Here is a 26,174-nt window from a genome sequence, read left to right on the forward strand (position 1 = left end):
TTGTGTAGTTTGTTATTTGCATGAATTTATCACTGTATCATCTGCATACATTGGGAACTTCAGACCCTGTACAGACTAAAGGAAGATCATTAATGGATGTGCTGAACAGTATTGACCTTTGTGGATATCAGTGGGGGAAAAAAATACGTTTATTTTTATTTTACGATGATGAGACAGCACCGACTTTTGAAGGATTTTAGATTTGTTTAAAAAAAATCAGAATTGTTTTTTTTACTAAATTTATATCAACAGATTGAAATTATTAGGGTTGCTGATTAAAAGTTTTTTTTAGGAGTTGATTTAACGTATCATGCATATACATTGATTTGATTAAAACGTATGATTAATGATTTGAGGTACAGTGGAATTATCATTAGGTTTGGTTTATAGTTCACGTTTGAGTTTCTGAATCAATGTAGTGTAAATGAATACTAAGTGTTTTTGTGTTTTTCTTCGGGAAAATTGATATTTCACTGTCTCTCTGGAATGTGTCCAGGGAATGTACTCTTGGGGAGAGTGAGTGAAATTGGGGCCATAAACTACCACATTGAAGGGGCCACTCACCACATTGGGATTGTAATGAGTTTTTATTTTCTGACTTTTCATTACACACGCAAATTCTTTTGATAAAGGAATGTTCTGGGAACATGGAATTATGAAAATGTTTGGAACTAGTTGATTATTGTTTGCAAATTGTTTCATATAGTGCAAAACACTGCTTTGGACGGTTTTGTATGACCTATGACCTTCTGATGACTTTCCGTTGTGGCTTGATCACCCGCATTGGAAAGCCATTTGGAAAATAAATGTATGGTCATTTGTAATACTGCTTTCAAAATAATTTGTGTAATTGGTAAATATGTTTCTTAATCCATATTTGTAATTTGGACCAGTGTGAAGAGGGCATTGCTTTTAACTAAGGGTATGCTGCTTTAAGTCTATTTTCCTATGACCATAGGGGTTAAATAATTTTTCTTTGTGGAGTGTTTTTATTTTTATTTTTTCTTCAGTTTAGTGATTTTAATTTGATTAGGTTAGCTGACATTTTGTTTTACATTACTCTCATACGGAGAGATGTGTGTAAAACATGGGGGAGGATTCAGTTTTTTGAGGGTTTGAATTGAAGTTATGCAACTTAAGTGATATGTGAATGAGTGTATTGTATTGTTGAGTGTATTGTATTGTTGTGTTTGTTTTGTTCTATTCCCGAGGGGTATAGGTCTAATTTCTTGATCCTGGGCTCTACGATGGAGTTGACAGTGAGATGGGGAGTATAAACCAATTTGAAAGAATAGTTTCAATAGAATGTTTTGATATTCTCTGTGAAATATGTTTAGATATGTGTATTAAGAATAATTGGTAAAAGTAATTATTTATCATGTAGTTTAATGAACTGAACTGAACTAAAATGTTGTTCTGATCTGTTCTTTCGAGGTGATCATGAAGGGTGACATCAGACGGTATCTTAATGCATGGAAGAGATAATTTGGACCGAATGGTGTGTGTACCTCAAAACCCCCTCTAACTGGCTGAAGAAGAGAGACAAAGGCATTGAAGGAGGCTTTCCTAACCACTTCTACCGAGAGAAAAGAACCAAGCCAGAAATTGGTGTACAGTATCAGATCTAAGCTATCAACTGCTTTTCTTTCATGGTTCTCTCATACTGTGAGAATCCACTTGGAGTGATCATGGAGAAAGATCTGTTCTAACATTTTCTTATGATGCTGGTATGTTGGTTGACGAATGGACAAGACATGAGTGGTAAAGATGAGACATTGAAATTGGGACATTATCAAGGGCCGTCCACTTTGAACTGTAAAGCTATTTGAAGAAAAACGAAGATGCCAGAAGATGCCGTGCCTGAGAGGGGGGGGTTTAATCTAACTGTGCCATTAAAATTGTTTATACTTTTGTGGTATCAGATTGATTGAAGAGGTCTACACCATGTAAATTGTAGTAATTTAGATTAAGAATGCATTGAGATACTGATCTGTATTAAAATCATGATTAAAAAAGTTAATAGTAGAATTATGGGATAATTATACTGTATGTAAATCTGCTAATATTGATGTGTGTTAAATTGAGGTTTTTACTTTGAGTGATAAGACAAATTTGAATCACTGAGGAGTGATATTCTAAATATTGGTTTGCTAAATAGTTGGGTTGTTACTTATGATTTGTAATATGAATGATTTCAATGACCTATTCTCTATTCCTGAGTATATTGAGTACTTAGAGGGATGTCTGTCCTATATGTTGTGAGGAGGCCTGTGTTTAGACACTGGTTCTCATGTAATTTAAAGAGCAGTTATATGTTATGTTTTTATTTTTCCTCAAATGGATTATTCTGTGTTATTAAAACATGTGCAAGTTTGTCTTGTAGAATAAAGGTTGTAATCTTAGTTTCAGAAGGGAGAAAGCTTACATATAAGCTAAGGTATTTGACATTGAGGGGATTTGAATTTTAAAATATTGAGTATGTTACTATTCTGATTCTTCAAAAGGGACTGAGTCCCTTGAGAGGGGAATGTTAGGGAAGATTCAGAATTTGTTGGTAACATATGTAAGATGTTTTATATTCATCAAATATGTGTAAGTTAATTCTCATCAGAATGGTATTTTTCTGTAATTCTGTGGTGAGGTTGCGTCTGTTCTATGTCAAAACTAAGTTGCCTGGGCCGCTGAGAGGGGAGAGGTCAAAGTGTCATCATGTGTAAACATATCTTTCACTCTCTACCTTTCCCATAGTGGGGAAAGGAAGGGTGGCAGTGTCTGGAATCATTCTATGCTCCCTCTTATGTTGTTTCTATCTTAACCTATAGCCTCACCCTCCTCTCCGTGAGTTTGTCCAGGAGGTTGTATTTTGAGTGGGTTGTATCTAAATGACAATTTGATATATGCCTGTTGATTTGGAGGATTGGTTTATGGTTTGGGAAAGGAGACAAAGCTGAACGATGAGTTATGTCTATGCTGTCTGACTATGTGTGTCTTTGCTATTAAAGGAACTCAGTTGCATTGTAAGGGGGCTCTCAGAGGATTCACTGGGAGACACTGAATCAATCTGAGAGTCACAGGGTTGTGATAGAGCTTATATAATTAAAGATGGACTTTTATAACTAACTCTGACTTGTGTGTGTGGTTTGCTCCCATGATTTGGTAAATAGAGGAAATTTCCACGACAGGCGACAGACACTCTGCTTAGGATCACACCAGACACCCCCCTAACTAACTCTCTCCTCTACCAGTCCCTGTGCCAATGACTATCTCCCCCTCTAACCACCCCCCTCACCCCTCCTGTCATCAGTTTGGGGTCAAAGGCCCGTTGCCTTTGAACATCATTAAATCATTACATTTCAATACTATTTTGGTATCTCAGGTAATCTCTGAATTGACTGTGATCATTTCTGTCACACCACTTCAAAATCTCCCATTACATGTCATTACCACAGGTTTAACCCCAAGTAATATGAATACAGTAAAATATGTAAAATAGACTAAAGAAATAAGAAAATACATTAGAATGTTCAAAATCACTCCATATCACTAAGCTCTTTAGTTCATAGTAGAAACATTGCAAATATGTGTATAAGTCCAAATCAATCCCAAATGGACATCCATGAGGAATATAAAATGATCTGGTTCATTTTCCACATAGAATACAATTTTCCACCTTGTTAAACATCTTCTGGAGACAGTGTGAAGAACTGTTCCAGACCAGACCACTACAGTCCAACTCAGAGATAAAACATTTCCAACTTTAAGGTCCAACTCCTCCAGCTGAGTTACAATAGTCTGACAACTGATCTGAGTGGATGTAATAGGTGAAATCAATGATTGAAACTATCCAGCCCTTCCACCTGTTAGTGGCGAAGGAGGAAAGGATACAGGAACACTAGTAGTGGATTCTACTAAATACTACAGGTATTTAATTACAGACTATTAGACGCTGTATGTCAAGGTTTGAACCAAGCAGTAATCTGTATGATGTCAAAGAGCTCTTTGGAGATCAAAAAACACCCTTTTCACAAAATCCCCCTGAGAGAGAGGACAGATTTACTCTTTCATCACCACTGTCGTGTTCCCTCAAGCTCACACTGTGCTCTCTAATTATCTCCATTAAGAGACACTTTATAGCCACACCGAGCTTGTTGTTTCGGTAAACAGGGACTGCAAGGGCGAAGGACTCTCTCTTCTTCATCAAGCATAGTTCATATAACATTCAACATCCTCATAACAGCCAAGTCATCAAAGACATCATTGGGATGTGTACAATGAAAAAAAGCAAATCTGTGTGTTCTGGAAGGAGCGTACAGGTCAGCCAGCGTATGTGTGGCTCGGGTCAAGGTCTTGTAGAGAAGGATACCAGAGCTACACCTCCACCCAGCTAGGTATTATGCCCACTACTGGGAGGCTAGAGCGGGACCCTCCTCGCACCATTGTTGAACTATCCTCCTCCTCAGTGTCTGTTTCGACTGTCAACAGGACCTGGATGAGGGAGAAACACGTCAGAGAATAGATACACAAACATAGAGACACAAACTCGTGAGCAGCTGTCGGCCAAGATGAGGTGATGTGTCCAGGTCTGGTGTGCTGTTATTCCCACTCCAAGACTATAAAATCCCACTTTATTCCCTGTCTGGAATATTGTCCAGACCAGTGCTCCACCACATATAATCCCAACAGAGCGGAATTCCAATTTCATACAGTTTCTGGAAAGGCCTTTATGGCATAATAATTCCACACACAGAAAGTATTCAGACCCCTTGACTTTTTCCACATTTTGTTACATTACAGCCATATTCTAAAATCGATTCAATTATTTTTTTACAAATCAATCTACACACAATACCCCTTAATGACAAAGCGAAACCAGATTTAGACATTTTTGCACATTTATTACAAATAAAACATAAATATCTTATTTGCATACGTATTCATAAGTATTGCTATGAAACTCGAAATTGATCTCAAGTGCATCCTGTTTCCATTTATCATCCTTGAGATGTTTCTACAACTTGATTGGAGTCAACTTGTGGTAAATTAAATTGATTGAACGTGATTTGGAAAGGCACACACCTCTTTATGTAAGGTCCCACAGTTGACGGTGCCTATCAGAGCAAAAACCAAGCCATGAGGTCAAAGGAATTGTCTGTAGAGCGCCGAGACAGGATTCTGTCGAGGCACAGATCTGGGGAAGGATACCAAAAAATGTCTGCAGCATTGAAGGCCAAACTGAGCAATCGGGGAGAAGGGCCTTGGTCAGGGATGTCACCAAGAACCAGACGGTAACTCTGACAGAGCTCCATAGTTCCTCTGTGGAACATCTCTGCAGCACTCCACCAATCAGGCCTTTATGGTAGTGGCCAGATGGAAACCACTCTTCAGTAAAAGGCACGACGGCCCACTTGGAATTTCCAAAAGGCACCTAAAGGACTCTCAGACCATGAGAAACCAGATTCTCTGGTCGGCTGAAACCAAGATTGAACTATTTTGGTTTGAATGCCAAGCGTTACATCTGGAGGAAACCTGGCAAAGCATGGTGGTGGCAGCATCTTGCTGTGGGGATGTTTTTCAGTGGCAGGGACTGGGAGACTAGTCAGGATCGAGAGAAAGATGTATGGAGCAAAGTAGAGAGAGATCCTTGGTGAAAACCTGCTCCAGAGCACTCAGGACCTCAGGAATGAGGCGAAGGTTCACCTTCTAACAGGACAACAACCCTAAGCACACAGCCAAGACAACACAGGAGTGGCTTCGGAACAAGTGAATGTCCTTGAGTGGCCCAGCCAGAGACCGGACTTGAACCTGATTGAAAATCTCAGGAGAGATCTGATAATAGCTGTGCAGCGACCCTCCCAATCCAACCTGACATAGTTTGAGAGGGTCTGCAGAGAAAATGGGAGAAACTCCCCAAATAAAAGGTGGGCCAAGCTTTTAGCGTCATACCCAAGAAGACTCGAGGCTGTAATCACTGCCAAAAGGTGCTTCAACAAAGTACTGAGTAAAGGTTCTGAATACTTATGTCATTATGGGGTATGGTGTGTAGATTAGGGTTGCACATTTTGGGGAATATTCAGAGGTGGAATCTTTCCATGGGAATATATGAGAATTAATGGAAATATATTAAAATTAATATTAATACCATTTAAGTGTAGATGTTTTTTGCATTGGATATACAGTGGCAAGAAAAAATATGTGAACCCTTCGAAAATACCTGGATTTTTGCATAAATTGGTCATAAAATTGTATCTGAACTTCATCTAGGTCAACAACAATAGACAAAACACAGTCTGCTTAAACTAATAACACACAAACAATTATACGTTTGTCTTTATTGAACATACCGTGTAAACATTCACAGTGCAGGGTGAAAAAGGTATGTGAACCCTTGGATTTAATAACTGGTTGACCCTCCTTTTGCAACAATAACCTCAACCAAACATTTTCTGTAGTTGGGGATCAGACCTGCACAACGGTCAGGAGGAATTTTGGACCATTCCTCATTACAAAACTGATTCAGTTCAGCAATATTCTTGGGATGTCTGGTGTGAATTGCTCTCGACGTCATGCCACAGCATCTCAAATCGGGTTGAGGTCAGGACTCTGACTGGGCCACTCCAGAAGGCGTATTTTCTTCTGTTGAAGCCATTCTCTGTTGTTGATTTACTTCTGTGTTTTGGGTCGTTGTTCTGTTGCATCACCCAACTTCGGTTGAGCTTCAATTGGCGGATAGATAGTCTAACATTATGCTGCAAAATGTCTTGATGAACTTGGGAATTCATTTTTCAGTTGATGATAGCAAGCAGTCCAGGCCCTGAGGCAGCAAAGCAGCCCCAAACCATGATGCTCCCTCAACCATAGTTTACAGTTGTGATGAGGTTTTGATGTTGGTGTGCTGTGCCTTTTGTTCTCCACACATAGTGTTGTGTGTTCCTTCCTTACAAACAACACAACTGTAGTTTCATCTGTCCACAGAATATTTTGCCAGTAGCACAGTGGAACATCCAGGTGCACTTTTGCAAACTTCAGACGTGCAGCAATGTGGGTTCTTTTGGACAGCAGTGGCTTCTTCCGCGGTGTCCTCCCATGAACACCATTCTTGTTTAGTGTTTTACGTATCGTGGACTCACCAACAGAGATGTTAGCATGTTACAGAGATTTCTGTAAGTCTTTAGCTGACACTCTAGGATTCTTCCTCAGTGAGCATTCTGCGCTGTGCTTTTGCAGTCATCTTTGCAGGACGGCCACTTCTAGGGATGGTAGCAACAGTGTTGAACTTTCTCCATTTATAGAAAATTTGTCTTACTGTGGACTGATGAACATCAAGGCATTTAGAGATACTTTTGCAACCCTTTCCAGCTTTATGCAAGTCAACAATTCTTAATCTTAGGTCTTCTGAGATCTCTTTTGTTCGAGGCATGGTTCACATCAGGAAATGCTTCTTGTGAATAGCAAACTCAAATGTTGTGAGTGTTTATTACAGGGCAATGCAGCTCTAACCAACATCTCCAATCTCATCTCAATGATTGGACTCCAGGTTAGCTGACTCCTGACTCAAATTAGCTTTTGGAGAAGTCCTTAGCCTAGGGGTTCACATACCTTTTCCAACCTACACTGCAAATGTTTAAATTATGCATTCAATATAGGCAAGACAAATACAATAATTTGTGTATTATTAGTTTAAGCACACTATGTTTGTCTATTGTTGTGACTAAGATGAAGATCCAATTTGATGACCAATTTATGCAGAAATCCAGGTCATTCCAAAGGGTTCACATACTTTTTCTTGCTACTGTATTTACCATATAATTTGTAGACAGAAACAAACCTTTTACCTTAACATATGTAGACAATTGCAAATGATTAAATTAAAATGGGATGATTTCACTTAACAACAAAAGAAAGGGAATATTGAATTGCATCCCCCAAAAACATTCTCAACATACATCTGTAAAATGGTAGTCTAGAAACTAAAGCTTGTTGTCTTCCTCTCAGGCTTCCGTGTCTTCTCCCTGGACCTCCTCAATGTTCACCTCTTGAACATCAGACACTGAGGCCTAATCTTCACTGTCACTTTCCAACCTTGTTGAGGATGGCTCGTTGTCAGGCTCAAAAAGCTTCAAATTTTCCCGGATGGCCAAAATTTTTTCAACCCTTGTATTGGTCAGCCTGTTACGTGCTTTGGTGTGTGTGTTCCTAAACAAAGACAAATTGCGCTCTGAGGCGGCAGATGTTGGTGGGATTTGGAGGATTTTTTATTTAACTAGGCAAGTAAGTTAAGAACAAATTCTTATTTACAATGATGGCTTAGGAACAGTGGGTTAACTGCCTTGTTCAGGGGCAGAACGACAGATGTTTACCTTGTCAGCTCGTGGATTCAACCTAGCAACCTTTCGATTACTGGCCCAACACTCTAACCACCTGCCGCCTGATGATGGAGGCAACAGGGGAAAGAGCCTCAGATCCACAAAGTCCCTTCCACCAGGTGGCTGATGAGATACAGTGCCTTGAGAAAGTATTCGGCCCCCTTGAACTTTGCGACCTTTTGCCACATTTCAGGCTTCAAACATAAAGATATAAAACTGTATTTTTTTGTGAAGAATCAATAACAAGTGGGACACAATCATGAAGTGGAATGACATTTATTGGATATTTCAAACTTTTTTAACAAATCAAAAACTGAAAAATTGGGCGTGCAAAATTATTCAGCCCCTTTACTTTCAGTGCAGCAAACTCTCTCCAGAAGTTCAGTGAAGATCTCTGAATGATCCAATGTTGACCTAAATGACTAATGATAAATACAATCCACCTGTGTGTAATCAAGTCTCCGTATAAATGCACCTGCACTGTGATAGTCTCAGAAGTCCGTTAAAAGCGCAGAGAGCATCATGAAGAACAAGGAACACACCAGGCAGGTCCGAGATACTGTTGTGAAGAAGTTTAAAGCCGGATTTGGATACAAAAAGATTTCCCAAGCTTTAAACATCCCAAGGAGCACTGTGCAAGCGATAATATTGAAATGGAAGGAGTATCAGACCACTGCAAATCTACCAAGACCTGGCCGTCCCTCTAAATTTTCAGCTCATACAAGGAGAAGACTGATCAGAGATGCAGCCAAGAGGCCCATGATCACTCTGGATGAACTGCAGAGATCTACAGCTGAGGTGGGAGACTCTGTCCATAGGACAACAATCAGTCGTATATTGCACAAATCTGGCCTTTATGGAAGAGTGGCAAGAAGAAAGCAATTTCTTAAAGATATCCATAAAAAGTGTTGTTTAAAGTTTGCCGCAAGCCACACCAAACATGTGGGAGAAGGTGCTCTGGTCAGATGAAACCAAAATTGAACTTTTTGGCAACAATGCAAAACGTTATGTTTGGCGTAAAAGCAACACAGCTGAACACACCATCCCCACTGTCAAACATGGTGGTGGCAGCATCATGGTTTGGGCCTGCTTTTCTTCAGCAGGGACAGGGAAGATGGTTAAAATTGATGGGAAGATGGATGGAGCCAAATACAGGACCATTCTGGAAGAAAACCTGATGGAGTCTGCAAAAGACCTGAGACTGGGACGGAGATTTGTCTTCCAACAAGACAATGATCCAAAACCTAAAGCAAAATCTACAATGGAATGGTTCAAAAAAAAACATATCCAGGTGTTAGAATGGCCAAGTCAAAGTCCAGACCTGAATCCAATCGAGAATCTGTGGAAAGAACTGAAAACTGCTGTTCACAAATGCTCTCCATCCAACCTCACTGAGCTCGAGCTGAGGAATGGGAAAAAAATTCAGTCTCTCGATGTGCAAAACTGATAGAGACATACCCCAAGCGACTTACAGCTGTAATCACAGCAAAAGGTGGCGCTACAAAGTATTAACTTAAAGGGGCTGAATAATTTTGCACGCCCAATTTTTCAGTTTATGATTTGTTCAAACTTTTTTAAATATCCAATAAATGTCGTTCCACTTCATGATTGTGTCCCACTTGTTGTTGATTCATCACAAAAAAATACAGTTTTATATCTCTATGTTTGAAGCCTGAAATGTGGCAAAAGGTCGCAAAGTTCAAGGGGGCCAAATACTTTCGCAAGGCACTGTATGTTGGCACGACTGCCATATTGCATCTCCATCCCAAAGCCCTTGCTTGGAAGTGTCCTTCGCCAGACTGCCAAGAAGCTTGCCCTCATCCAGGCCAAGGTGGCGAGACACAGTAGTGATGTCATAGGCCTTGTTGATCTCTGCACCAGACAGGATGCTCTTGCCAGCATACTTGGGGGTCCAACATGTATGCTGCGGAGTGTATGGGATTCAGGTAGAAGTCTTCACGCTTTGATGCATTTCAGAACTGCAGTTTCCTCTGCTTGGAGCAACAGTGAAGTGGGCAGGGCAGTACGGATTTCTTCCCCTACATCTGCAAGCAGAGTCTGAACATCAGACAGGATGGCATTGTCTCCCTCAATTCGTGCAATGGCTACTGCTATAAGTTTCAGGAGTTTCAGGCTGCTTACCACGCTCTCCCAAAATACATCATCCAGGATGATCCTCTTGATGGGGCGATGTCCATATCGGTGATATGGCCATTTCTTGGAGAGATTCCGTCCCCTTCATGAGACTGTCAAACATGATGACAACACCACCCCAACAGGTGTTGTTGGGCAGCTTCAATGTGGTGCTCTTATTCTTCTCACTTTGCTTGGTGAGGTAGATTGCTGCTATAAAACTTGATGACCCTTCACATACCTAAGCATTTCCTTAGATCTTTTGTAGATTGTATCCATTGTTTTCAGTTCCATGATGTCCTTGAGGTGCAGATTCAATGCATGAGCAGCACAGCCATTGGGTGTGATGTGACGGTAAGACTTCTCCACTTTAGACCAAGCAGCCTTCATGTTCGCAGCATTGTCTGTCACCAGTGCAAATACCTTCTGTGGTCCAAGGTCATTGATGACTGTGAGTAGATAAAGCATGTCTGGTTGGAGGTGTGCATGCTGGGCAAAGAACATTCAGAAATATCTTCCAATACACATTGCCTGTGAGCATCAGAGGTGAACCAGTTGCATACACAGCTCGAGCAAGACATTCATCAGCATCTCTGACTATGTTCCTCCATTGAGACAAAAAAACTTCTGATTCCACGAGGACCATGAGCTGTTGCTATCGATAAGGTGTCTGGTTAATAATTTTCGCCTTGAATAGAAGTAGAGGGATTTTTGTCAGAGGTTGCTTGTTGTGAGTGCTGAGGGAACTTTATGCACTTGGCCAGATGATTCTCCATCTTTGTTGCATTCTTCCCATATGATTTGGCACAGTATTTGAAATTTTCACAGCTTTTCCATCTACATTAGCTGCAGTGAAATGTCTCCACACATCAGATAGTGCCCGTGGCATTTTCCTGTAAAAAAAGTATAGAAAATAAATAAAAATGCTATTCAATGTACAGATAAATAGTTAAGCAGTTAGATTAAACAAACCCTTGGTAAGATAAATGTTTTAAAATGTAACATGTATGGAAACAGGTGAATTAACACTCAGTTAGCAGGCTCAAGCAAGCTGAAACCCACATGGTAGCAAAAACTAACTAGCAGAAATTGTTAACAAGTTACAAATGATTTAAACACTCTTTGCTGTAGGCTACTATTTACTAGTTAACAAAAAAATAATGTACGTCATAAAATATATTCACCCCACCCAGTATTATAATCAAAACTTACCAGAAAGTATGTAGTCCTTGGCTCAGACGGTGTAGTAGTGTGGGCTCAATAGCATCTCATTAGTGTGCAAGATCTTGAGAATCAGCTGTACATGTGATGGAAGATCGCACTGTGCATGCAGAGGGTTGCAATTCCATTGAATTGGGAATAGTTTAACAAAAATATGCCACAAGACCTAGAATTTCCTTGTGTATTACACATAAAAAAAGGTTCATAAGCTAACTTCTTTGATGAATTTGAGCAAAATTCCCAGGCTTAACTTCCCATGGAAAATTTCTGGAAAAATTCCAGAAATTTACCGGAAAGCTTCTGACACTTTGCAACCCTAGCGTAGATTGATGAGGGAAAGATATAATTAAATCCATTTTAGAATAAGGCAATAACGTAACAAAATGTGGAAAAAGTCAAGGGGTCTGAATATTTTCCGAATGCACTGTATGCTGGATACAGAGACATCTTGGATGAGATTATTGTAGTGTGTGCATGCATGTGTGCGAGTGTGTGTGCACAATGCAGACATCTTGGAGGAGATTATAGTAATGGGAGAAGCAGAGGCAGAAAGGGGGCTTGCCCAGCCTTCCTCTCTCCCCAATATGAGGCCAATCCCAAATAAATCTTCATTCAGTTACACTCAAACCAAGAGGCCAGACTATCGATGCTGTGTCTGTGTTTCTCAAACATTTTGTTGTGATAAAAGTAAAACAGCCTACTCTGAACACCATATGGCCACAGCTGACCATGGATGAAATCCTTTCCAAACACTATCCTACAGACCGTGTCGGGAACTGAAATCAAACTCGTTGCACACAGACGCACAGCCCAACCAAACTCCAACAGTTCTCCCTAATCAATGCCCTCCTCTCTCCCATGGACATAGAGGGAGAGAACTATCTTCCCCTCCTCTTTTCATGACATCAACGAATGGAAATTAATTCCAAATGTCACTTTTATTACCGGGATGAAGGGATGATTTGTTGCTGCTTGGCAGAGTACCAGGGACGAGGAGGGAGAGAGAAACACTGCCAGTCTGTCATCATCATTGTGACTCCAGAGGGAGGGTGAGAAAGAGAGAGAGGACAGATAGAGAGAGTGTACAGTAACACATTGAATGCGCTGGAGGGGGGCAATTCTGTCCGATTACCCAACACAGAAGGCTTCTGTCGACAGTCTCACTACTCCAATATACAGTACATGATTTCACAGCCACTGAAATGGAACACTATACACCCACTGGAGACAGTTAACTAATATCATAATGACATCACTATTCAACTGTTCTCCCACCAAATACAATTCTCACAATTGATCCTATGAAACAAGGTGATCACACACTTACGGTAGACTAAATCAACAGATTAGGAGCAACTCTACAACACAGAAGACACTTGACTCAACGATGTGACAACGGTCTGGCCGATCTAGCTCCATACATCCATCACTCGTGTCTTACCAAACAAGGAATGTCAATAACATTGCTGTGATAATCAGACTCTTATTTTCCAGAACAACAGGGACAAGCAGGACATGGACTCCATTTCACACGACACGATCCAACTTGGGTAACGGACCCACAGAGAAACAACACCACAAATTGACGGGACAAAACGGAGACAAACAAACATGGAGTGAAAGGGGGAGAGGAGGTTGAGGGGGGGTTCCCTGACTCAGTCTTTCCTTGACAGTAACTATGTGGGCCAGTTGCCCTTTAGACCGACCCAGAAAGCAGTGTGTGTGTGTGTGTGTGTGTGTGTGTGTGTGTGTAGGGTGGAAGCTCCCATAAAACAGGTGCAGACAGGCTAAATCACTGTGACGGACATCTATCATAACTCACACACACACTCCGTTTCTTTTCTTTCTCAACAAACACAGACGTCATGAGCCAGTGTCCCATGGGGATGTGGAGTGTTGTGATTTTTGGTGGGAAAGTCTCTCTTACACCCATGGGCTTTAATGTTTTATCATCAAACGGCATCCCTTCATGATCCCACAGAGCAGTAGCACTCAGAGATCTGCAGTCCCCTCTTATGGTTAACTGTAGGGCTGGCCCCAATTCTTTGACTGGTCGATTGTTTGGGAGATAGGCTGGCAACCAAGATTATTTAGTCGAGCAGTAGCAAATATACACTACATGACCAAAGGTTATGGACACCTGCTAGTCAAACATCTCATTCCAAAATCATGGGCATTAAATGGAGTTGGTCCCTCCTTTGCTGCTATAACAGCCCTCACTCTTCTGGGAAGGCTTTCCGCTAGACGTTGGAACATTGAATGGAAGCAAGTACCCGCAGCAGCCTCAAGAGCATTAGTGAGGTCGGGCAATGATGTTGGGCAATTAGCCCTGGCTCACAGTCAGCGTTCCAAATCATCCCAAAGGTGTTTGATGTAGTTGAGGCCAGGGCTCTGTGCAGGCCAGTCAAGTTCTTCCACACGAATCTCGACACACCATTTCTGTATGGACCTCGCTTTGTGCACGAGGGCATTGTCATGCTGAAACAGAAAAAGGCCTTCCCCAAACTGTTGCCACAAAGTTGGAAGCACAGAATCATCTAGAATATTATTGTATGTTGTGTTAAAATTTCCGTTCACTGGAACTAAGGGGCCTAGCCCGAACCATGAAAAACAGCCCCAGACCATTATTCCTCCTCCAAACTTTACAGTTGGCACTATGCATTGAGGCAGGTAGCGTTCTCATGACATCCGCCAAACCCAGATTATTTTGTCGGACTGCAAGATGGAGTCCAATGGCGGCGAGCTTTACATCACTCCAGCCGACAGACGCTTGGGCATTGCGCATGGTGATCTTAGGCTTATGTGCGCCATGTAAACCCATTTCATGAAGCTCCCGACGAACAGTTATGTGCTGACGTTGCTTCCAAAGGCAGTTTGGAACTTGGAATTGAGTGTTGCAACAGAGGAAATACGATTTTTACACACTACAGCAATCAGGTGGTTCCGTTCTGTGAGTTTTTGTGGCCTACCATCTCGCGGCTGAGCTGTTGTTGCTCCTAGTTTCCACTTCACAATAACAACACTTAAAGTTGACCAGGGCAGCTCTAGCAGGGTAGAAATGTTACAAACTGACTTGTTGGAAAGGTGGAATCCTATGACGGCGCCACGTTGAAAGTCACTGAACTCTTCACTACGGGTCTATGGAGATTGCTCTGACCCAGTGGAAACATCATAAAAATAGGCCAACCTGATTGCTTCTAATCCCTTACGCAAATAGCCTACTGCTGTGTCTGTTCCGAGCTCACTAGCATGGACAACTTTGAGGGCCCAAAATATTGTATACAATGTTGCAAGGAGTTTCAGGCCAGACCCAAGTTAAATAGTTGATACAATGTTTCAAGTTCGCTGCAGACAGGCCATGCGTAGCCAATGTGATTTATAGGATATTCATTTTTAAATCAGGATTTCTACACTACACAGGATTTCTACTTGCGGACAGAAATGTTTTTATTTGTTGGCTTTATTAAAGCTATTTTTACATAGTTGGCAATGGCAATAGAAGTGACTTTTTAGGTTTGTATCATTTTCATTTAGATAGAATTTTGATTAACCACATGACAATGATTTTGAGGTACGAAGACGTTTTTATAAATGAAAATGTTCCACAAAAAGGTGCATATGAAAACCATAACTGGCACGCAGATTGGTAGAAATGGTAGGATAAATTGGCATTCCACATGAAAAATGTTGCCGACTCCTTGTATAGCCTATTACCGGCAACTTCAAGAGAGTAACGGCAGAATCTGCTAAAACCATTAGGAGCGGGAGGAGGATGGTCGGGACAGGTTAAGGTTTTTTTCTTCTGGTTATCGTGATCTCTGGCCCCCTCTTCAGTCATTTGTGTCTTATTTCATCAAACAGTGATCTTAAAGTATCAGACAAGTTCAATGCATATAGATCTTATTTGATTAAAAACACATATGGTGTTTCTATACATGGAAAAATACACGTTTTAAAATTGGTCGAAAGAACAGATGGCTTTCAGTCGACCAATATTATTATTTTTTTTTTAGTCGGGGACATCTCTAGTTAACTGACTCTCACCCGTGACTCGTCGCCGGTAACCCACGGCGCCGTGGAGTCGACCTTGGTCGAGGAGTCGCAGGAGTCGACCAGGCTCTTCAGAGTCTTGTACTTCCTCATCATCAGACTGTCCACCACCCAGAACATGATGGACTACAGAGGGTCACACAGAGAACAAACTCAGTCAGTAGAACCGGTGCAGTGGTGGACACAGAATGATCACTGTAGCCTAGTAAGCCTGCATACTGTATTTTGTAAACTTTATGCAGGTTTTCTATCCAGAAATATAAGCTTTATGCACTGTCTGGGACACTACATATACCACAGGAGGTTTGTGGTGCCTTGAATTGGGGAGGACGGCTCATAGTAATGGCAGGAATGGAATGAAAAGAACGGTAACGGACTCAAACGCATGGTATCCATTCGTTTGATACCATTCCATTCACTCCAATCCAGCCATTATTATGAGCCGTCCTCCCCTCAGCAGCCTCCTGTGACGTATACACAACATTATGCAGAGCGTTGAGACTGAAGGTGAGACTCACGTTGACAATGAAGGGCACGATGAGCATGACCAACACAAGCTCCACCTGAGGGTTAGGGATGTAGTCCAGCAACACAGACTGCAGCTGGAACATCAGCGCGCAGAGAAACACAGCGTCACAACACACACACTTTCAATTTGGGCAGGGCAAAATAACAGGTGTGTTACACAAGCGACTGTCATCCAATGCCATTTAGATCGTCAACGTTTTGCACTAGAATAGAAGGAGCATCTCTTTGGCTCTCTACTGTGGAACATGAGTGAGATTGGAGCTAATGTGATGATTATGTGGTATTCACCATGTCAGAGAGAGAGAGAGAGACAGAAAAATGCTCTAAGTAGTCGATTTGTCTGGGATGAGCTATATTAATGACAGTTTAGAAAAAAGCCCCAGTGTCAAAACAAAAAAGATATAAGTGTACTGAAAAAAAGCTAAACGACTCTTCAAGAGAGGAGCAGTGAACCGAGCAACAATGACCCTAAAACACAAAGGTGATCCACAGCCTCAAACAAATAATCAACCAAACTAGACCCTAGTCCCAGAGGCCGGATGATATTCATTTGGCTGAAGGTCAATGTTCCCATTCTGTTCAAAGGACAACTCTTTCTCTTTGTTCTCTCCAAAACCTTTCATCCTCCCTTTGTTTTTCAGGCTTGACTTTCTGTTGACTTTAAATTGTCACCAGAGATTTCAAACACAGAACAGAGAAGAAAGAACATGGCTGACACTTCCGCTCTCTCTCCCTCGAGTGGGTAGTCTCTCAGTTTTCTCAGGATCTGGGTTAGCCCATGTCCCTGGAGCAGGTGATTGTGGGTATGGTGGGCCTACTCACGTTGGTCCATCCAGGAATGAGCAGGACCAAGCTGACTACACTCTTCTCCAGGACCATGATGAGAAGGTAGACACCACACTGACCGAGCCATGCCGCAGCCTGGGGAGGGTCACCTGGTGAGACAGAACAGACCATTACTTAATGACCACACTGCAACTACATACACTGACCAACGGACTCAGATCGTCACCTGGGGAAGATCAGCCATAGAGAGGATGACGCCAGACTGCCACAACCACACATTGACATTCATACACACAGAGACACACAAAAACCCACAAACTCAGTGTTCTGGTCTAAACACGTCCCCACGTGTACTATTTGCGTCTCTCTTTCATCTCAGTGTACACAGACAGGGACATGTCTCTGTCATTAACAAACCCTCTCCAAGCCTGGGAACACCGCAGAAACAGACAGACGAGAGAGACACAAAACAAGAGAGAAAGAGAAGTGAGACAGCAGAGAGAAAGGTATAAGAGAAACTGCGAGAAAAAAAAAGAAGGCAAAAGACAACGCCTGCCATGATTGCATGTTGTTCAGCTCTTTAAGAGGACAGAGTGGGTTTACACAAACAGCTAAATGTCTTACTATTTGTTTCGTTTTCAGGACTAATAGTTATGACAGAGACAGTATTTCTAGCAAGCTTTTGGGGGAAAGGTCAGCACACAGAGGGAGCGTGATACAGATCAGATGGAAACTAAAAGCCCACTAAAATATTTGGCCAGTGGTCAAGGCACAGCTGCATTTACAATCCGTCGGATCATAATAGTCAATGGAAAAACCAGCATGAAACAGAACCATGTGCAGATACAGGAGAAAAATGACCTTGTGGAATACAGTAGATTAACAGACTAACATTTAAAATCTTATTTTGGTTCTGTATTCCGATTCAAATTTATGGACGGAACGAGTGCAGCAATTGGCTAGAACTTAATCCCACACTATTGCCACCATCGCCTTTCGGAAGATGTTTTTCATGCAATATTCTCATGAGCCTACAGCGGCCTCCAGTGGTGAAAGGAAGAAGAGTCAACCTTCATGACATATTCCGAAAATTAACTGGCACAACCCTCTCCAATGACACAGTCACATAGCAGTAGTAGTCTATGCTTTGGCCAACCTCCAAACATTTGACACGACCTAAACAGATGTCTAGGAGACTCACCGTATTCTCCAAAGGTGAGCAGTGTGAACTGCTTGTACTCCACGATCCTGGAGACAACCTTGACCCCCGCCCAGATGACCAGCATGCCTAGCGTGGCATCGAGCAGGAAGTTCATCAGATACCTGTGGAAACCCACCAGGAAGCCAGTCAATCATTTGACATGGGGCAAAAGGTAGCCTAGCGGATAGAGCGTTGGGAAAGTAACCGAAAGGTCAGTGGTTGGAATACCCGAGTCGACAAGGTGAAAAATCTGTCAATGTGTCCTTGAGCAAGGCACTTAACACCGCATTTGCTCTAGGGGCGCCATACTACTATGGTTGACCGTGTAAAACAACACATTTCACTGCACCCATCTGCGGTATGTGACAACAGAACACCTTATTTATTTATCATAATGATTGGTTGAGACTTTAGATTGGCAGGTGGTTTCTGCCAACCTGTCCAATCACAGCTATGGACTCACAGGGAACAGGGGTCCATTTCTGTGAGGTTGGAGAGGAACACATTGGCGAAGTGGATGAAGAGAGCGCCAATGGCCTGCTTGGACGTGTCATAAAACCTGTAGAGATGGGGTGAAATTTCGGATGGGCATCACCATGGTGACTTGTAATAGCCAGATACATAAGAGTCAAGCAACAAACATTGACATCTCTAAATCTAATAGAATCTATGATCCTCAGCCATGTGATCAACCGACGGTCTCCTGTTCTTTCCTGGGGGTTTGATACAGACTCTGATAAGAAATCGTAATAAAAACACCACTCTCACCAGATCCTCCATGGTCTTCTGACCCCTACGGGCTCATGGAACCTCTTCACTGTAGACAGAGAGAGACGGAGAGACGCAGTGAGAGAGAGACAGCCATAGAAGAGTGAAAAACGCTATATTTGTGTGTGTGTGTGTGTACATGTCCTCTGTGGGTCCAGGAGAGATGGATAAAGAAAGGCACAGTCAGAACCACATGCTCCCTCAGTCCACCCATCCCCATCAGGACACTGGTAGCTCAGGGCTACGTGTCTAACAGGAACCCACTGTTCCTCTCTCCCCAGCCAACACAAGGTCTGAGTGTGTGACTGTTCACATACCAATCATCATGTTGTGGCTGCAGTTTGACTCATTATCACCCAAAAACTATCTGAAGGTTAGAATGCAAAGCCAGAATTGGTGCCTGGCATAAAATGATAGCAACTGTATGCAAGAACTCTGGCACGCAAAAGGTGTGGCCAGTGGTCTGTCAATGGGAGGAAGTCACCAAAATAGCCAAGAGGAAGAGGACTCTAAACAAAGATGGCTGCATCTTGCCAAGCAGAGGAGAGGCATTGAGATGAACAGTGTAGCTCTGCAGTGCATACCAGTGCAGCACTTGGCTGAGTAGACCCTTGATTTTCAGACTTGGGTACTCTGGCTGGTAAAGTACTTACATGCTGGCTAAATATGGATATTCTTACTAATAAGTAACTGCGAGGAGGTCAAAGCTAATTGATCCTCCACTCACCTTTAGAGTCTGACCCCTTTCTGTCATAAATCACTCTGTTGTAAAGTACATGACTACAAAATGTCATCTCACTGTAGACAGAGATATAGACAGAGCCTCTTATATTCAAAAATACATTTATGTATTCTGTAGGATTTTATGACCACCCTCTCAAAACTGTTTTTTTTTCTCCATCATACAGCATAAACGTTCACCCCTGTCTTGAAGAGGCATTTCAATAATAAGAATAATACAAATGAAACGGGTTTATAGATTGTAGACTTATAAACTACTTGTAAAGAATAGTCTAATAGTTATAGGATACATTCGAGATCGTTTACATTTGTGTTGATATGCCACTGATGACGGCTACCAGCGGCGTTGAATATTTTAAACCTGGCACATAAAAGGATATGGGAAACATTCTTATAATACACTATTTAAATGGAATATAATTATATATGCATTATCAGCCTTACAAAGTGCAACAGCAGCCAATCGGATAGAAACGTCAAATAGCATAAACAAACAAACTGCCACGTGCTCATAGATGGAGTGTAGCTCTGCAATAGATAACAGTGTGGTGCTTGGCTGAGTAGACCCTTGATGTTCCCTTTAGAAGTGATTTCTAAGTATTTTATTTGAAACATGATCTTCTATTTCGAAACAATAAGTTAGCCTATACAATTATAAACTATTGAAACATTGTTACGTTCTCTTCTGAAAGATACTCACCCATCAATGTGCTGAAGGCAACTATGGCCAGCAACCCTTGAATCAAGACTCCGAATCTGTTTGTCAAAGCCCCGTTATCGCATCCCTGAGGATTCGTCTTCGTAATGTCTGACATGTTCGAAAACTCAAAAGCTGCATTATTAAATAGTCTTTTGACCAGAAAAACACCATTGTATCCGTAAATGTCCATGTCGAATACTTTAAAAACACCCGTGTCAGACAAAGGACAGGGGGCACTTCCCCTGTTGTTTACGAGGAGAAATTCCGTATATCCTCAAGAAAAACAAAACAACGAATTTGCCATGCTATCACTCCTCAATGTCTCTCTCGTGAAGTTAATACAAAAGTATTTTGCGAACTAAAAAAGTCCTCGAAAATGTGAAAACTAAAGTTCGGAACAGGGGTAATTGTTCTACTCCATATCAAATGTTTTTGAGAGCGACAACACCGCAAAATGTGTGATTCTGACGTCACCTCCTGCTGTTGAATTCCTTGGATCTCTCTGCGAGCGCAGGCGGTCTTTGTTCCTTTTGTTAATGCAGTCACACGCCCCTGTCTCCGCAGTAGGGGGCCATCCAATGTCCCAAGCCCCATTTGAAATACTCTTTATCAGTTACCACGTTCTAATCACATGTAGGCTATAGAGTTTTGGGCTATAATTTAATCTAAATGGACAACCTTTGTAATATGAATTATCTATAATACAGCAGTCAGATAATGTGTCCTACATACGATGAGAGACAACAATAGTGGATTTAACACTAAAGCGTTGAGGTAGTCATTTTGAGTGCAAGTTAATTATATTTAAATATCTCTGCGGTTTTTAAACTAATGCCACCCTCCATCATTTACTTTTCCTACGTAAGTATATTTATCACATGCATTTGTTTTTAGAATTTCTAGATCAGAAACAGAATTTGTGTCATATCCAGTTTTTAACGGACATGTATTTCTTTCTTCTTCTCATTCACTAGCAGTCAGCCTGCTCAGTTGATGATGGCCCATCTAAACTACACCTAAACTATATTGAACATTATTTCACAAATATAATAATAGAGTTGGTCTAAATACACAATTAAATTGGCAATAATCTGATGGGTGACAATATTGTCAATTGTCAAATTGAATATGAAGAGACATTGCAGTTTAGTTGGAAATTGACACAGAGGCAGGGAAACAGAGCACCAAAAAGTGACATTTTTCAAATCCTCTGAGGCTCATACAGAGTTACATGCAGGTAAGACCCTTTGACGTCTATACGCTATCAGAAAGAGCAGATTCTGAGGTTTCCAAAACACTTACCTTTGCCAAATAATAAAAAAAATATAAGAGATGATCTCTATTTCAAAATGTCACCTTTTCCAAGAATAACTGTTCCATGTGCACCACAGATAGCCTACCTACACTAACATAAACCAATGAAAATGCTCTTTGATTTGTTTTATTGGGTAACATATTCTAATGTTACCCAAACCTTCATAACACACAACCAAATGATTAATTGTGCAATAGTATATGAAATGTATTTATAAGACTGTTATTTTGCAGTCAGAATAACTACTCATTGGCTCAAAGTGGAATCCCTCAAAGCCTTTCAAGTGTTAATAAGCAACACGGATTTTGAATGGCCTTTAGTTGGAGATTAAGGGGCTGTGTGCATTAGTGCCTTGTCATGAAGCCACTATTGTCCAGTTATGGAATGATGAGGAAGTTGGCATCTAATTAATTACTGATGAATTACTTATTCAATCAATAGCCATAGCCTGTGGGTTTGCAACAGGCCTATGGCATTTCATTCAATCCAATGGTTTATGATAGGCCTACTCCATGGTCATTGTCAAGGCAGGCTAGATGAATTTGGGAGTTATTGAGATATAGAGACAAACCATCACTTTTCTTCTGACTGGCACACAGACAAAGGGCAGTGGCCCGTGCAATGCATGCGTCGCACGTGGGGGATAATCCGTTCCCCCGCGCACTTGTTAAAACCTCTTCTCTGGCAGATTAAACCGCGCGCTACAAACCAACCATCTGTCACCAGCACCTCACCACCACGTGCACACGCACACTTCCCTGCACCGGGATGGACCCGGAGGCGCGAAGCCGCGGAGAGGCATTCGCTTCACCAGAGGGGTGCGGATGAGGCCGGTGGTGGCTAGGCAACTCAGACTATTCGGTAGGCCTATTTTTTTATTTGAGTTGCAAGTGGAAGATGATGCTCATTCATTCTAACACTGTTATGGGATGATGACAGCCGAAGGAGGTTGCAGGAATTCCCAAAATCATGATCCAACAAGTAGGTCTATATTGCGCAATTTAGATTTTGCATTATTGTTCCGCAATTTAAAACAATTGATTTACTCACAGTCTGGCCTAAAACCTCCACCATACACTGTTGAAGCTATAGTTTTCAAACAATCATACATAGTTTTAATGTACATTTATTTAGTCAAAAGAATATCCTCATAAGATATGATACCCAGTTCAAGACAGTTTAAAATGTGTTCTATTTTATACCCTTATCATGTCTGTCTATTCCCATTCAGTTGGCGAGTGGGCCTACACACGCTCTACCACTAGAGGATAGTATTGACTACAGTAATGCTTGAACGCTATAACAATTATTTGATGAAATGGTTCATCTTCCGAATAGAGTAGCCATGGTAAATATGTGTCAATAAGTGAGAGCAATACAATGATGACAGTCACTTCAGTACATCAGGCATTTCCAAAAAATGTAACAGGACAATAGGCCTGCTTCTAATGCAATATCCATTGAATGCAATGCGTTTGTTACATAGTCATGAAGAAACCCTGGTCATATTATGGTTGATAATACAATTCAATTCATGGAAACTTAAAATGTTCATGCCTTGCTGAGTTGCCTTCAATTCGGGACTTTGGACACATGGGCCGAACTGGGACCATATGAAGCCCTTGTACCCCAATTTGCTTCTGGACCACATGAATACAAGGGTTTGGTTGACTGACAGAATGATCATGAGATACTCACTTTTATCAATGCATTGCTTATCAATGAATGTCAATGGTTTTATCTCATGTATGCTACTCTAAGTGTTTTAATAAAGTGCATAAACGTTTTCAGTTTTCAGTCAAGCGGAAACAGTTTCGACTTTATGCACTAACATTATAAAAACAACACAAACCGAGCTGTTAAAAAACGATGCCTTTTTGACTTATCTTTTAAATGAATACCATGAAATAAATACTACTTCTGTGCAGTATGTGACACTGAATTCCCTTGTAATCAGTAAGACATTCTGTCTCTCGTGCACACTAAACTTTGAGTTACGTTTCATTATATGTTGAATAGTATAATTTGTAATAAAAGCACACAATTAACCGAAATAAAAGGTTAGTATGTCAAGACACGACTGTAACATTCCGATAGAGTGCCAATGGAATTCTCAAAGAAGGGGGTAGCACATGCATAGGCCTATACATTCGTTCATTTATTTGAAAGTCAAATAGTTGTTAGACAAGCATTTTTGGCTCCAGGCTTAAACAGCTTTTTATCTTTGACTATACAGTATGCCTATTGACTTCTGTTGGGATTTGTGTATTGGACACTTATATTTCACATGTAAAAACAACCTTAATATAATATAGCCTATATTCCCATTTTTAAAACAATGAAACAATTAGTCTCGACAATAAAAACACGTATTCGGAAATGTCATTACATCTATCATGAATTGGGCTCCCGAGTGGCGCAGATGAAGGCACTGCATCTCAGTGCTAGAGGGGTCACTACAGACCCTGGTTCGATTCCAGGCTGTATCACAACCGGCCGTGATTGGGATTCCCATAGGGAGGCGCACAATTGGCCCAGCGTCTTCCTGGTTAGGGTTTGGCCGTTGTAGGCCGTCGTTGTTATTACGATTTTGTTCTTAACTGACTTGCCTAGTTAAATAAAGATAAAATTAAAAAAATGGTTCAGAAGTGTAAAAATAGTGGCTTCATCATTGTTTAAACACACTGGTAACAATATCTGTGTGTTGTGTATTTCAGCTATGAAAGACCGAGGGGTTAAAATATGGGGGTGGGTAGTCTACTTCGACATTCTATTTATAATTGGCAGAAAAAAATTCGTAACTGCACTAAAGGTCATTGAAGGAGTTGGCTTGAAAATAATCTGAAGATTTTTTGGACATGCGCAGATGTGGGATGCCATATTGGAACGATCTCTGTGCTGTGCAGTTGGAAGACGTCGCTCGCTGGCTTCCACCGAACGAAAAAGGCTCGCAAATTAGACGCGAAAAAAACATCATTAAGGTAAGACAGGTGACAGGTTGACGCTTCTTTAAATATTTATGTAGGTTACTAATCCAGAGCCGTCGTTTTCTCGACGAAATATCTACCGTGAAAGGTTTTTCCTGGCTAAAACCTTTAACCATTCCTACTCGAGGCTGTTTCTCTAGAAACATAAATACTGGCGCATTCAGGAGCCAAGTTGTTCAAAGTGTTTTTACGTGCGTAATTATAGCTTTCACATGCGGTTAGAACGTCGCTTCGTGGCACTTTCAATTTAGTTAGTATGATTGTTTTTCTTTATTTAATATAAACCTTGATGCGAAAATAAATTGGTTACATAAACATTTATTTTAATGCTTGCCGTGCGTAGGAAAAACACATTTCAATAAGCCTGATAAATGAATTTCTATCTAACGGTCTGCTTTCCACTAAAAACGATAAAATAGTGAAATGCTCATAAATTCACACCCCTGACTTCATTTTAAATGTTCATATTTACAGTTTAAACGTGTAGGTGTGTCACATTTTTCCCCACACATAGGTGCGCAAAGGCATCGGAAAATACCGGACATTGCCAATATGTCAAACCACTTTCAACATGGCGGGTTTTGGTGTGTAAAAAACTGCATGTAAAATCTTTGAATGAGGAAAAAATAAAATTACTGCAGTTAACCGTCCAGTTTCAGTTTCTTTTGATGCGCATTAACAAGCTCTAATGAATTAAATTGGAAGTAGACGTTTAGCAATACTGTTAGAGTTTTTTTCCGCTGCAATACTTTGTGTGCAAAGTACATTAGCGAAGTGCCATATACAAATGACTGACTGTGTAACGCACTGAGAGGACGTCGGCGACACCCGTATCCCACAAATGCACAGTACGCCTAGCTACATTTCCTGTTTCACTTTATCAGCATTAGCAGTTACAATCCATTTTTCTTATCGTTATTTAGTAGACATAGAATAATGGTCTGATGAACGGTTCCGTTTGTCTTTTTAATCATCCATTAAGGTTTTAACATCCAATCTTGATGATTGTAAAATTTGCACGAGGTAATTCTCCCAATCCGACGTTATGCCAAATTTGTATGATGAAGTTGCTAATTGGGTTAAACCGCGCATATATCCATTTAATTATTTATTTTTTATTGCGGGCGGTCAGCAAATCCGGAGTTTAGCTGCGCATTATTCTGATGATCCCTCTTCGGGATTACATTCGGCTCCATAATGAATATAAAAATAAAACCACGTTACCGAATGAACAGTGATGTGCATGTGCACTCTCATGCGTATTCAGGCTGCCTATTGCCATAAAACCCTAAAGCATACGGCATGTCGGTGGCTCTCATGTGAGATCGTTTTGCCTTGGTACTGGTGTAGCCTAGATGGAATGGAAGCAAGCAACATCACG

The 26,174-nt window shown here is 41.1% G+C and overlaps 2 protein-coding genes across 4 annotated transcripts in view; one reads left to right on the forward strand and one right to left on the reverse strand.

Annotated features, from left to right (window-relative positions):
• Positions 1 to 3,330: 3,330 nt before the first annotated feature.
• On the reverse strand, positions 3,331 to 20,992 carry LOC139378624 (store-operated calcium entry regulator STIMATE-like). Its single transcript, XM_071120958.1, has 8 exons — positions 20,492 to 20,992; positions 19,051 to 19,099; positions 18,746 to 18,841; positions 18,283 to 18,404; positions 17,118 to 17,230; positions 16,286 to 16,369; positions 15,762 to 15,893; positions 3,331 to 4,485 (listed from the first exon to the last, which is right to left on the reverse strand). The coding sequence occupies exons 1-8, from the start codon at positions 20,679 to 20,681 to the stop codon at positions 4,369 to 4,371; spliced, it is 903 nt and encodes a 300-aa protein (XP_070977059.1). The 5' UTR covers positions 20,682 to 20,992; the 3' UTR covers positions 3,331 to 4,368.
• A 3,687-nt stretch (positions 20,993 to 24,679) lies between these two features.
• Positions 24,680 to 26,174, forward strand: part of LOC139378649 (scm-like with four MBT domains protein 2) — a 46,393-nt gene continuing 44,898 nt past the window's right edge. For all 3 annotated transcript variants that reach the window (XM_071121006.1, XM_071121007.1, XM_071121005.1), the window contains exon 1: positions 24,680 to 24,787. The gene's annotated coding sequence lies outside the window, so the exon portion shown is untranslated. The remainder of the gene's footprint in view (positions 24,788 to 26,174) is intronic.

The sequence above is a fragment of the Oncorhynchus clarkii genome, chromosome 21, assembly GCF_045791955.1.
Source record: "Oncorhynchus clarkii lewisi isolate Uvic-CL-2024 chromosome 21, UVic_Ocla_1.0, whole genome shotgun sequence".
Lineage (NCBI taxonomy): Eukaryota > Metazoa > Chordata > Actinopteri > Salmoniformes > Salmonidae > Oncorhynchus > Oncorhynchus clarkii.

Excerpts from the sequence above, each read along its gene's own strand:
- LOC139378624 (XM_071120958.1), bottom strand. The coding sequence starts at position 20,681 with ATGGACATTTACGGATACAATGGTGTTTTTCTGGTCAAAAGACTATTT. Across the intron at positions 17,231-18,282 it reads GCTCACCTTTGGAGAATACG|GTGACCCTCCCCAGGCTGCG; the intron begins GTGAGTCTCCTA and ends CTGTCTCACCAG. Across the intron at positions 15,894-16,285 it reads TCGTGCCCTTCATTGTCAAC|TCCATCATGTTCTGGGTGGT; the intron begins GTGAGTCTCACC and ends GACCCTCTGTAG.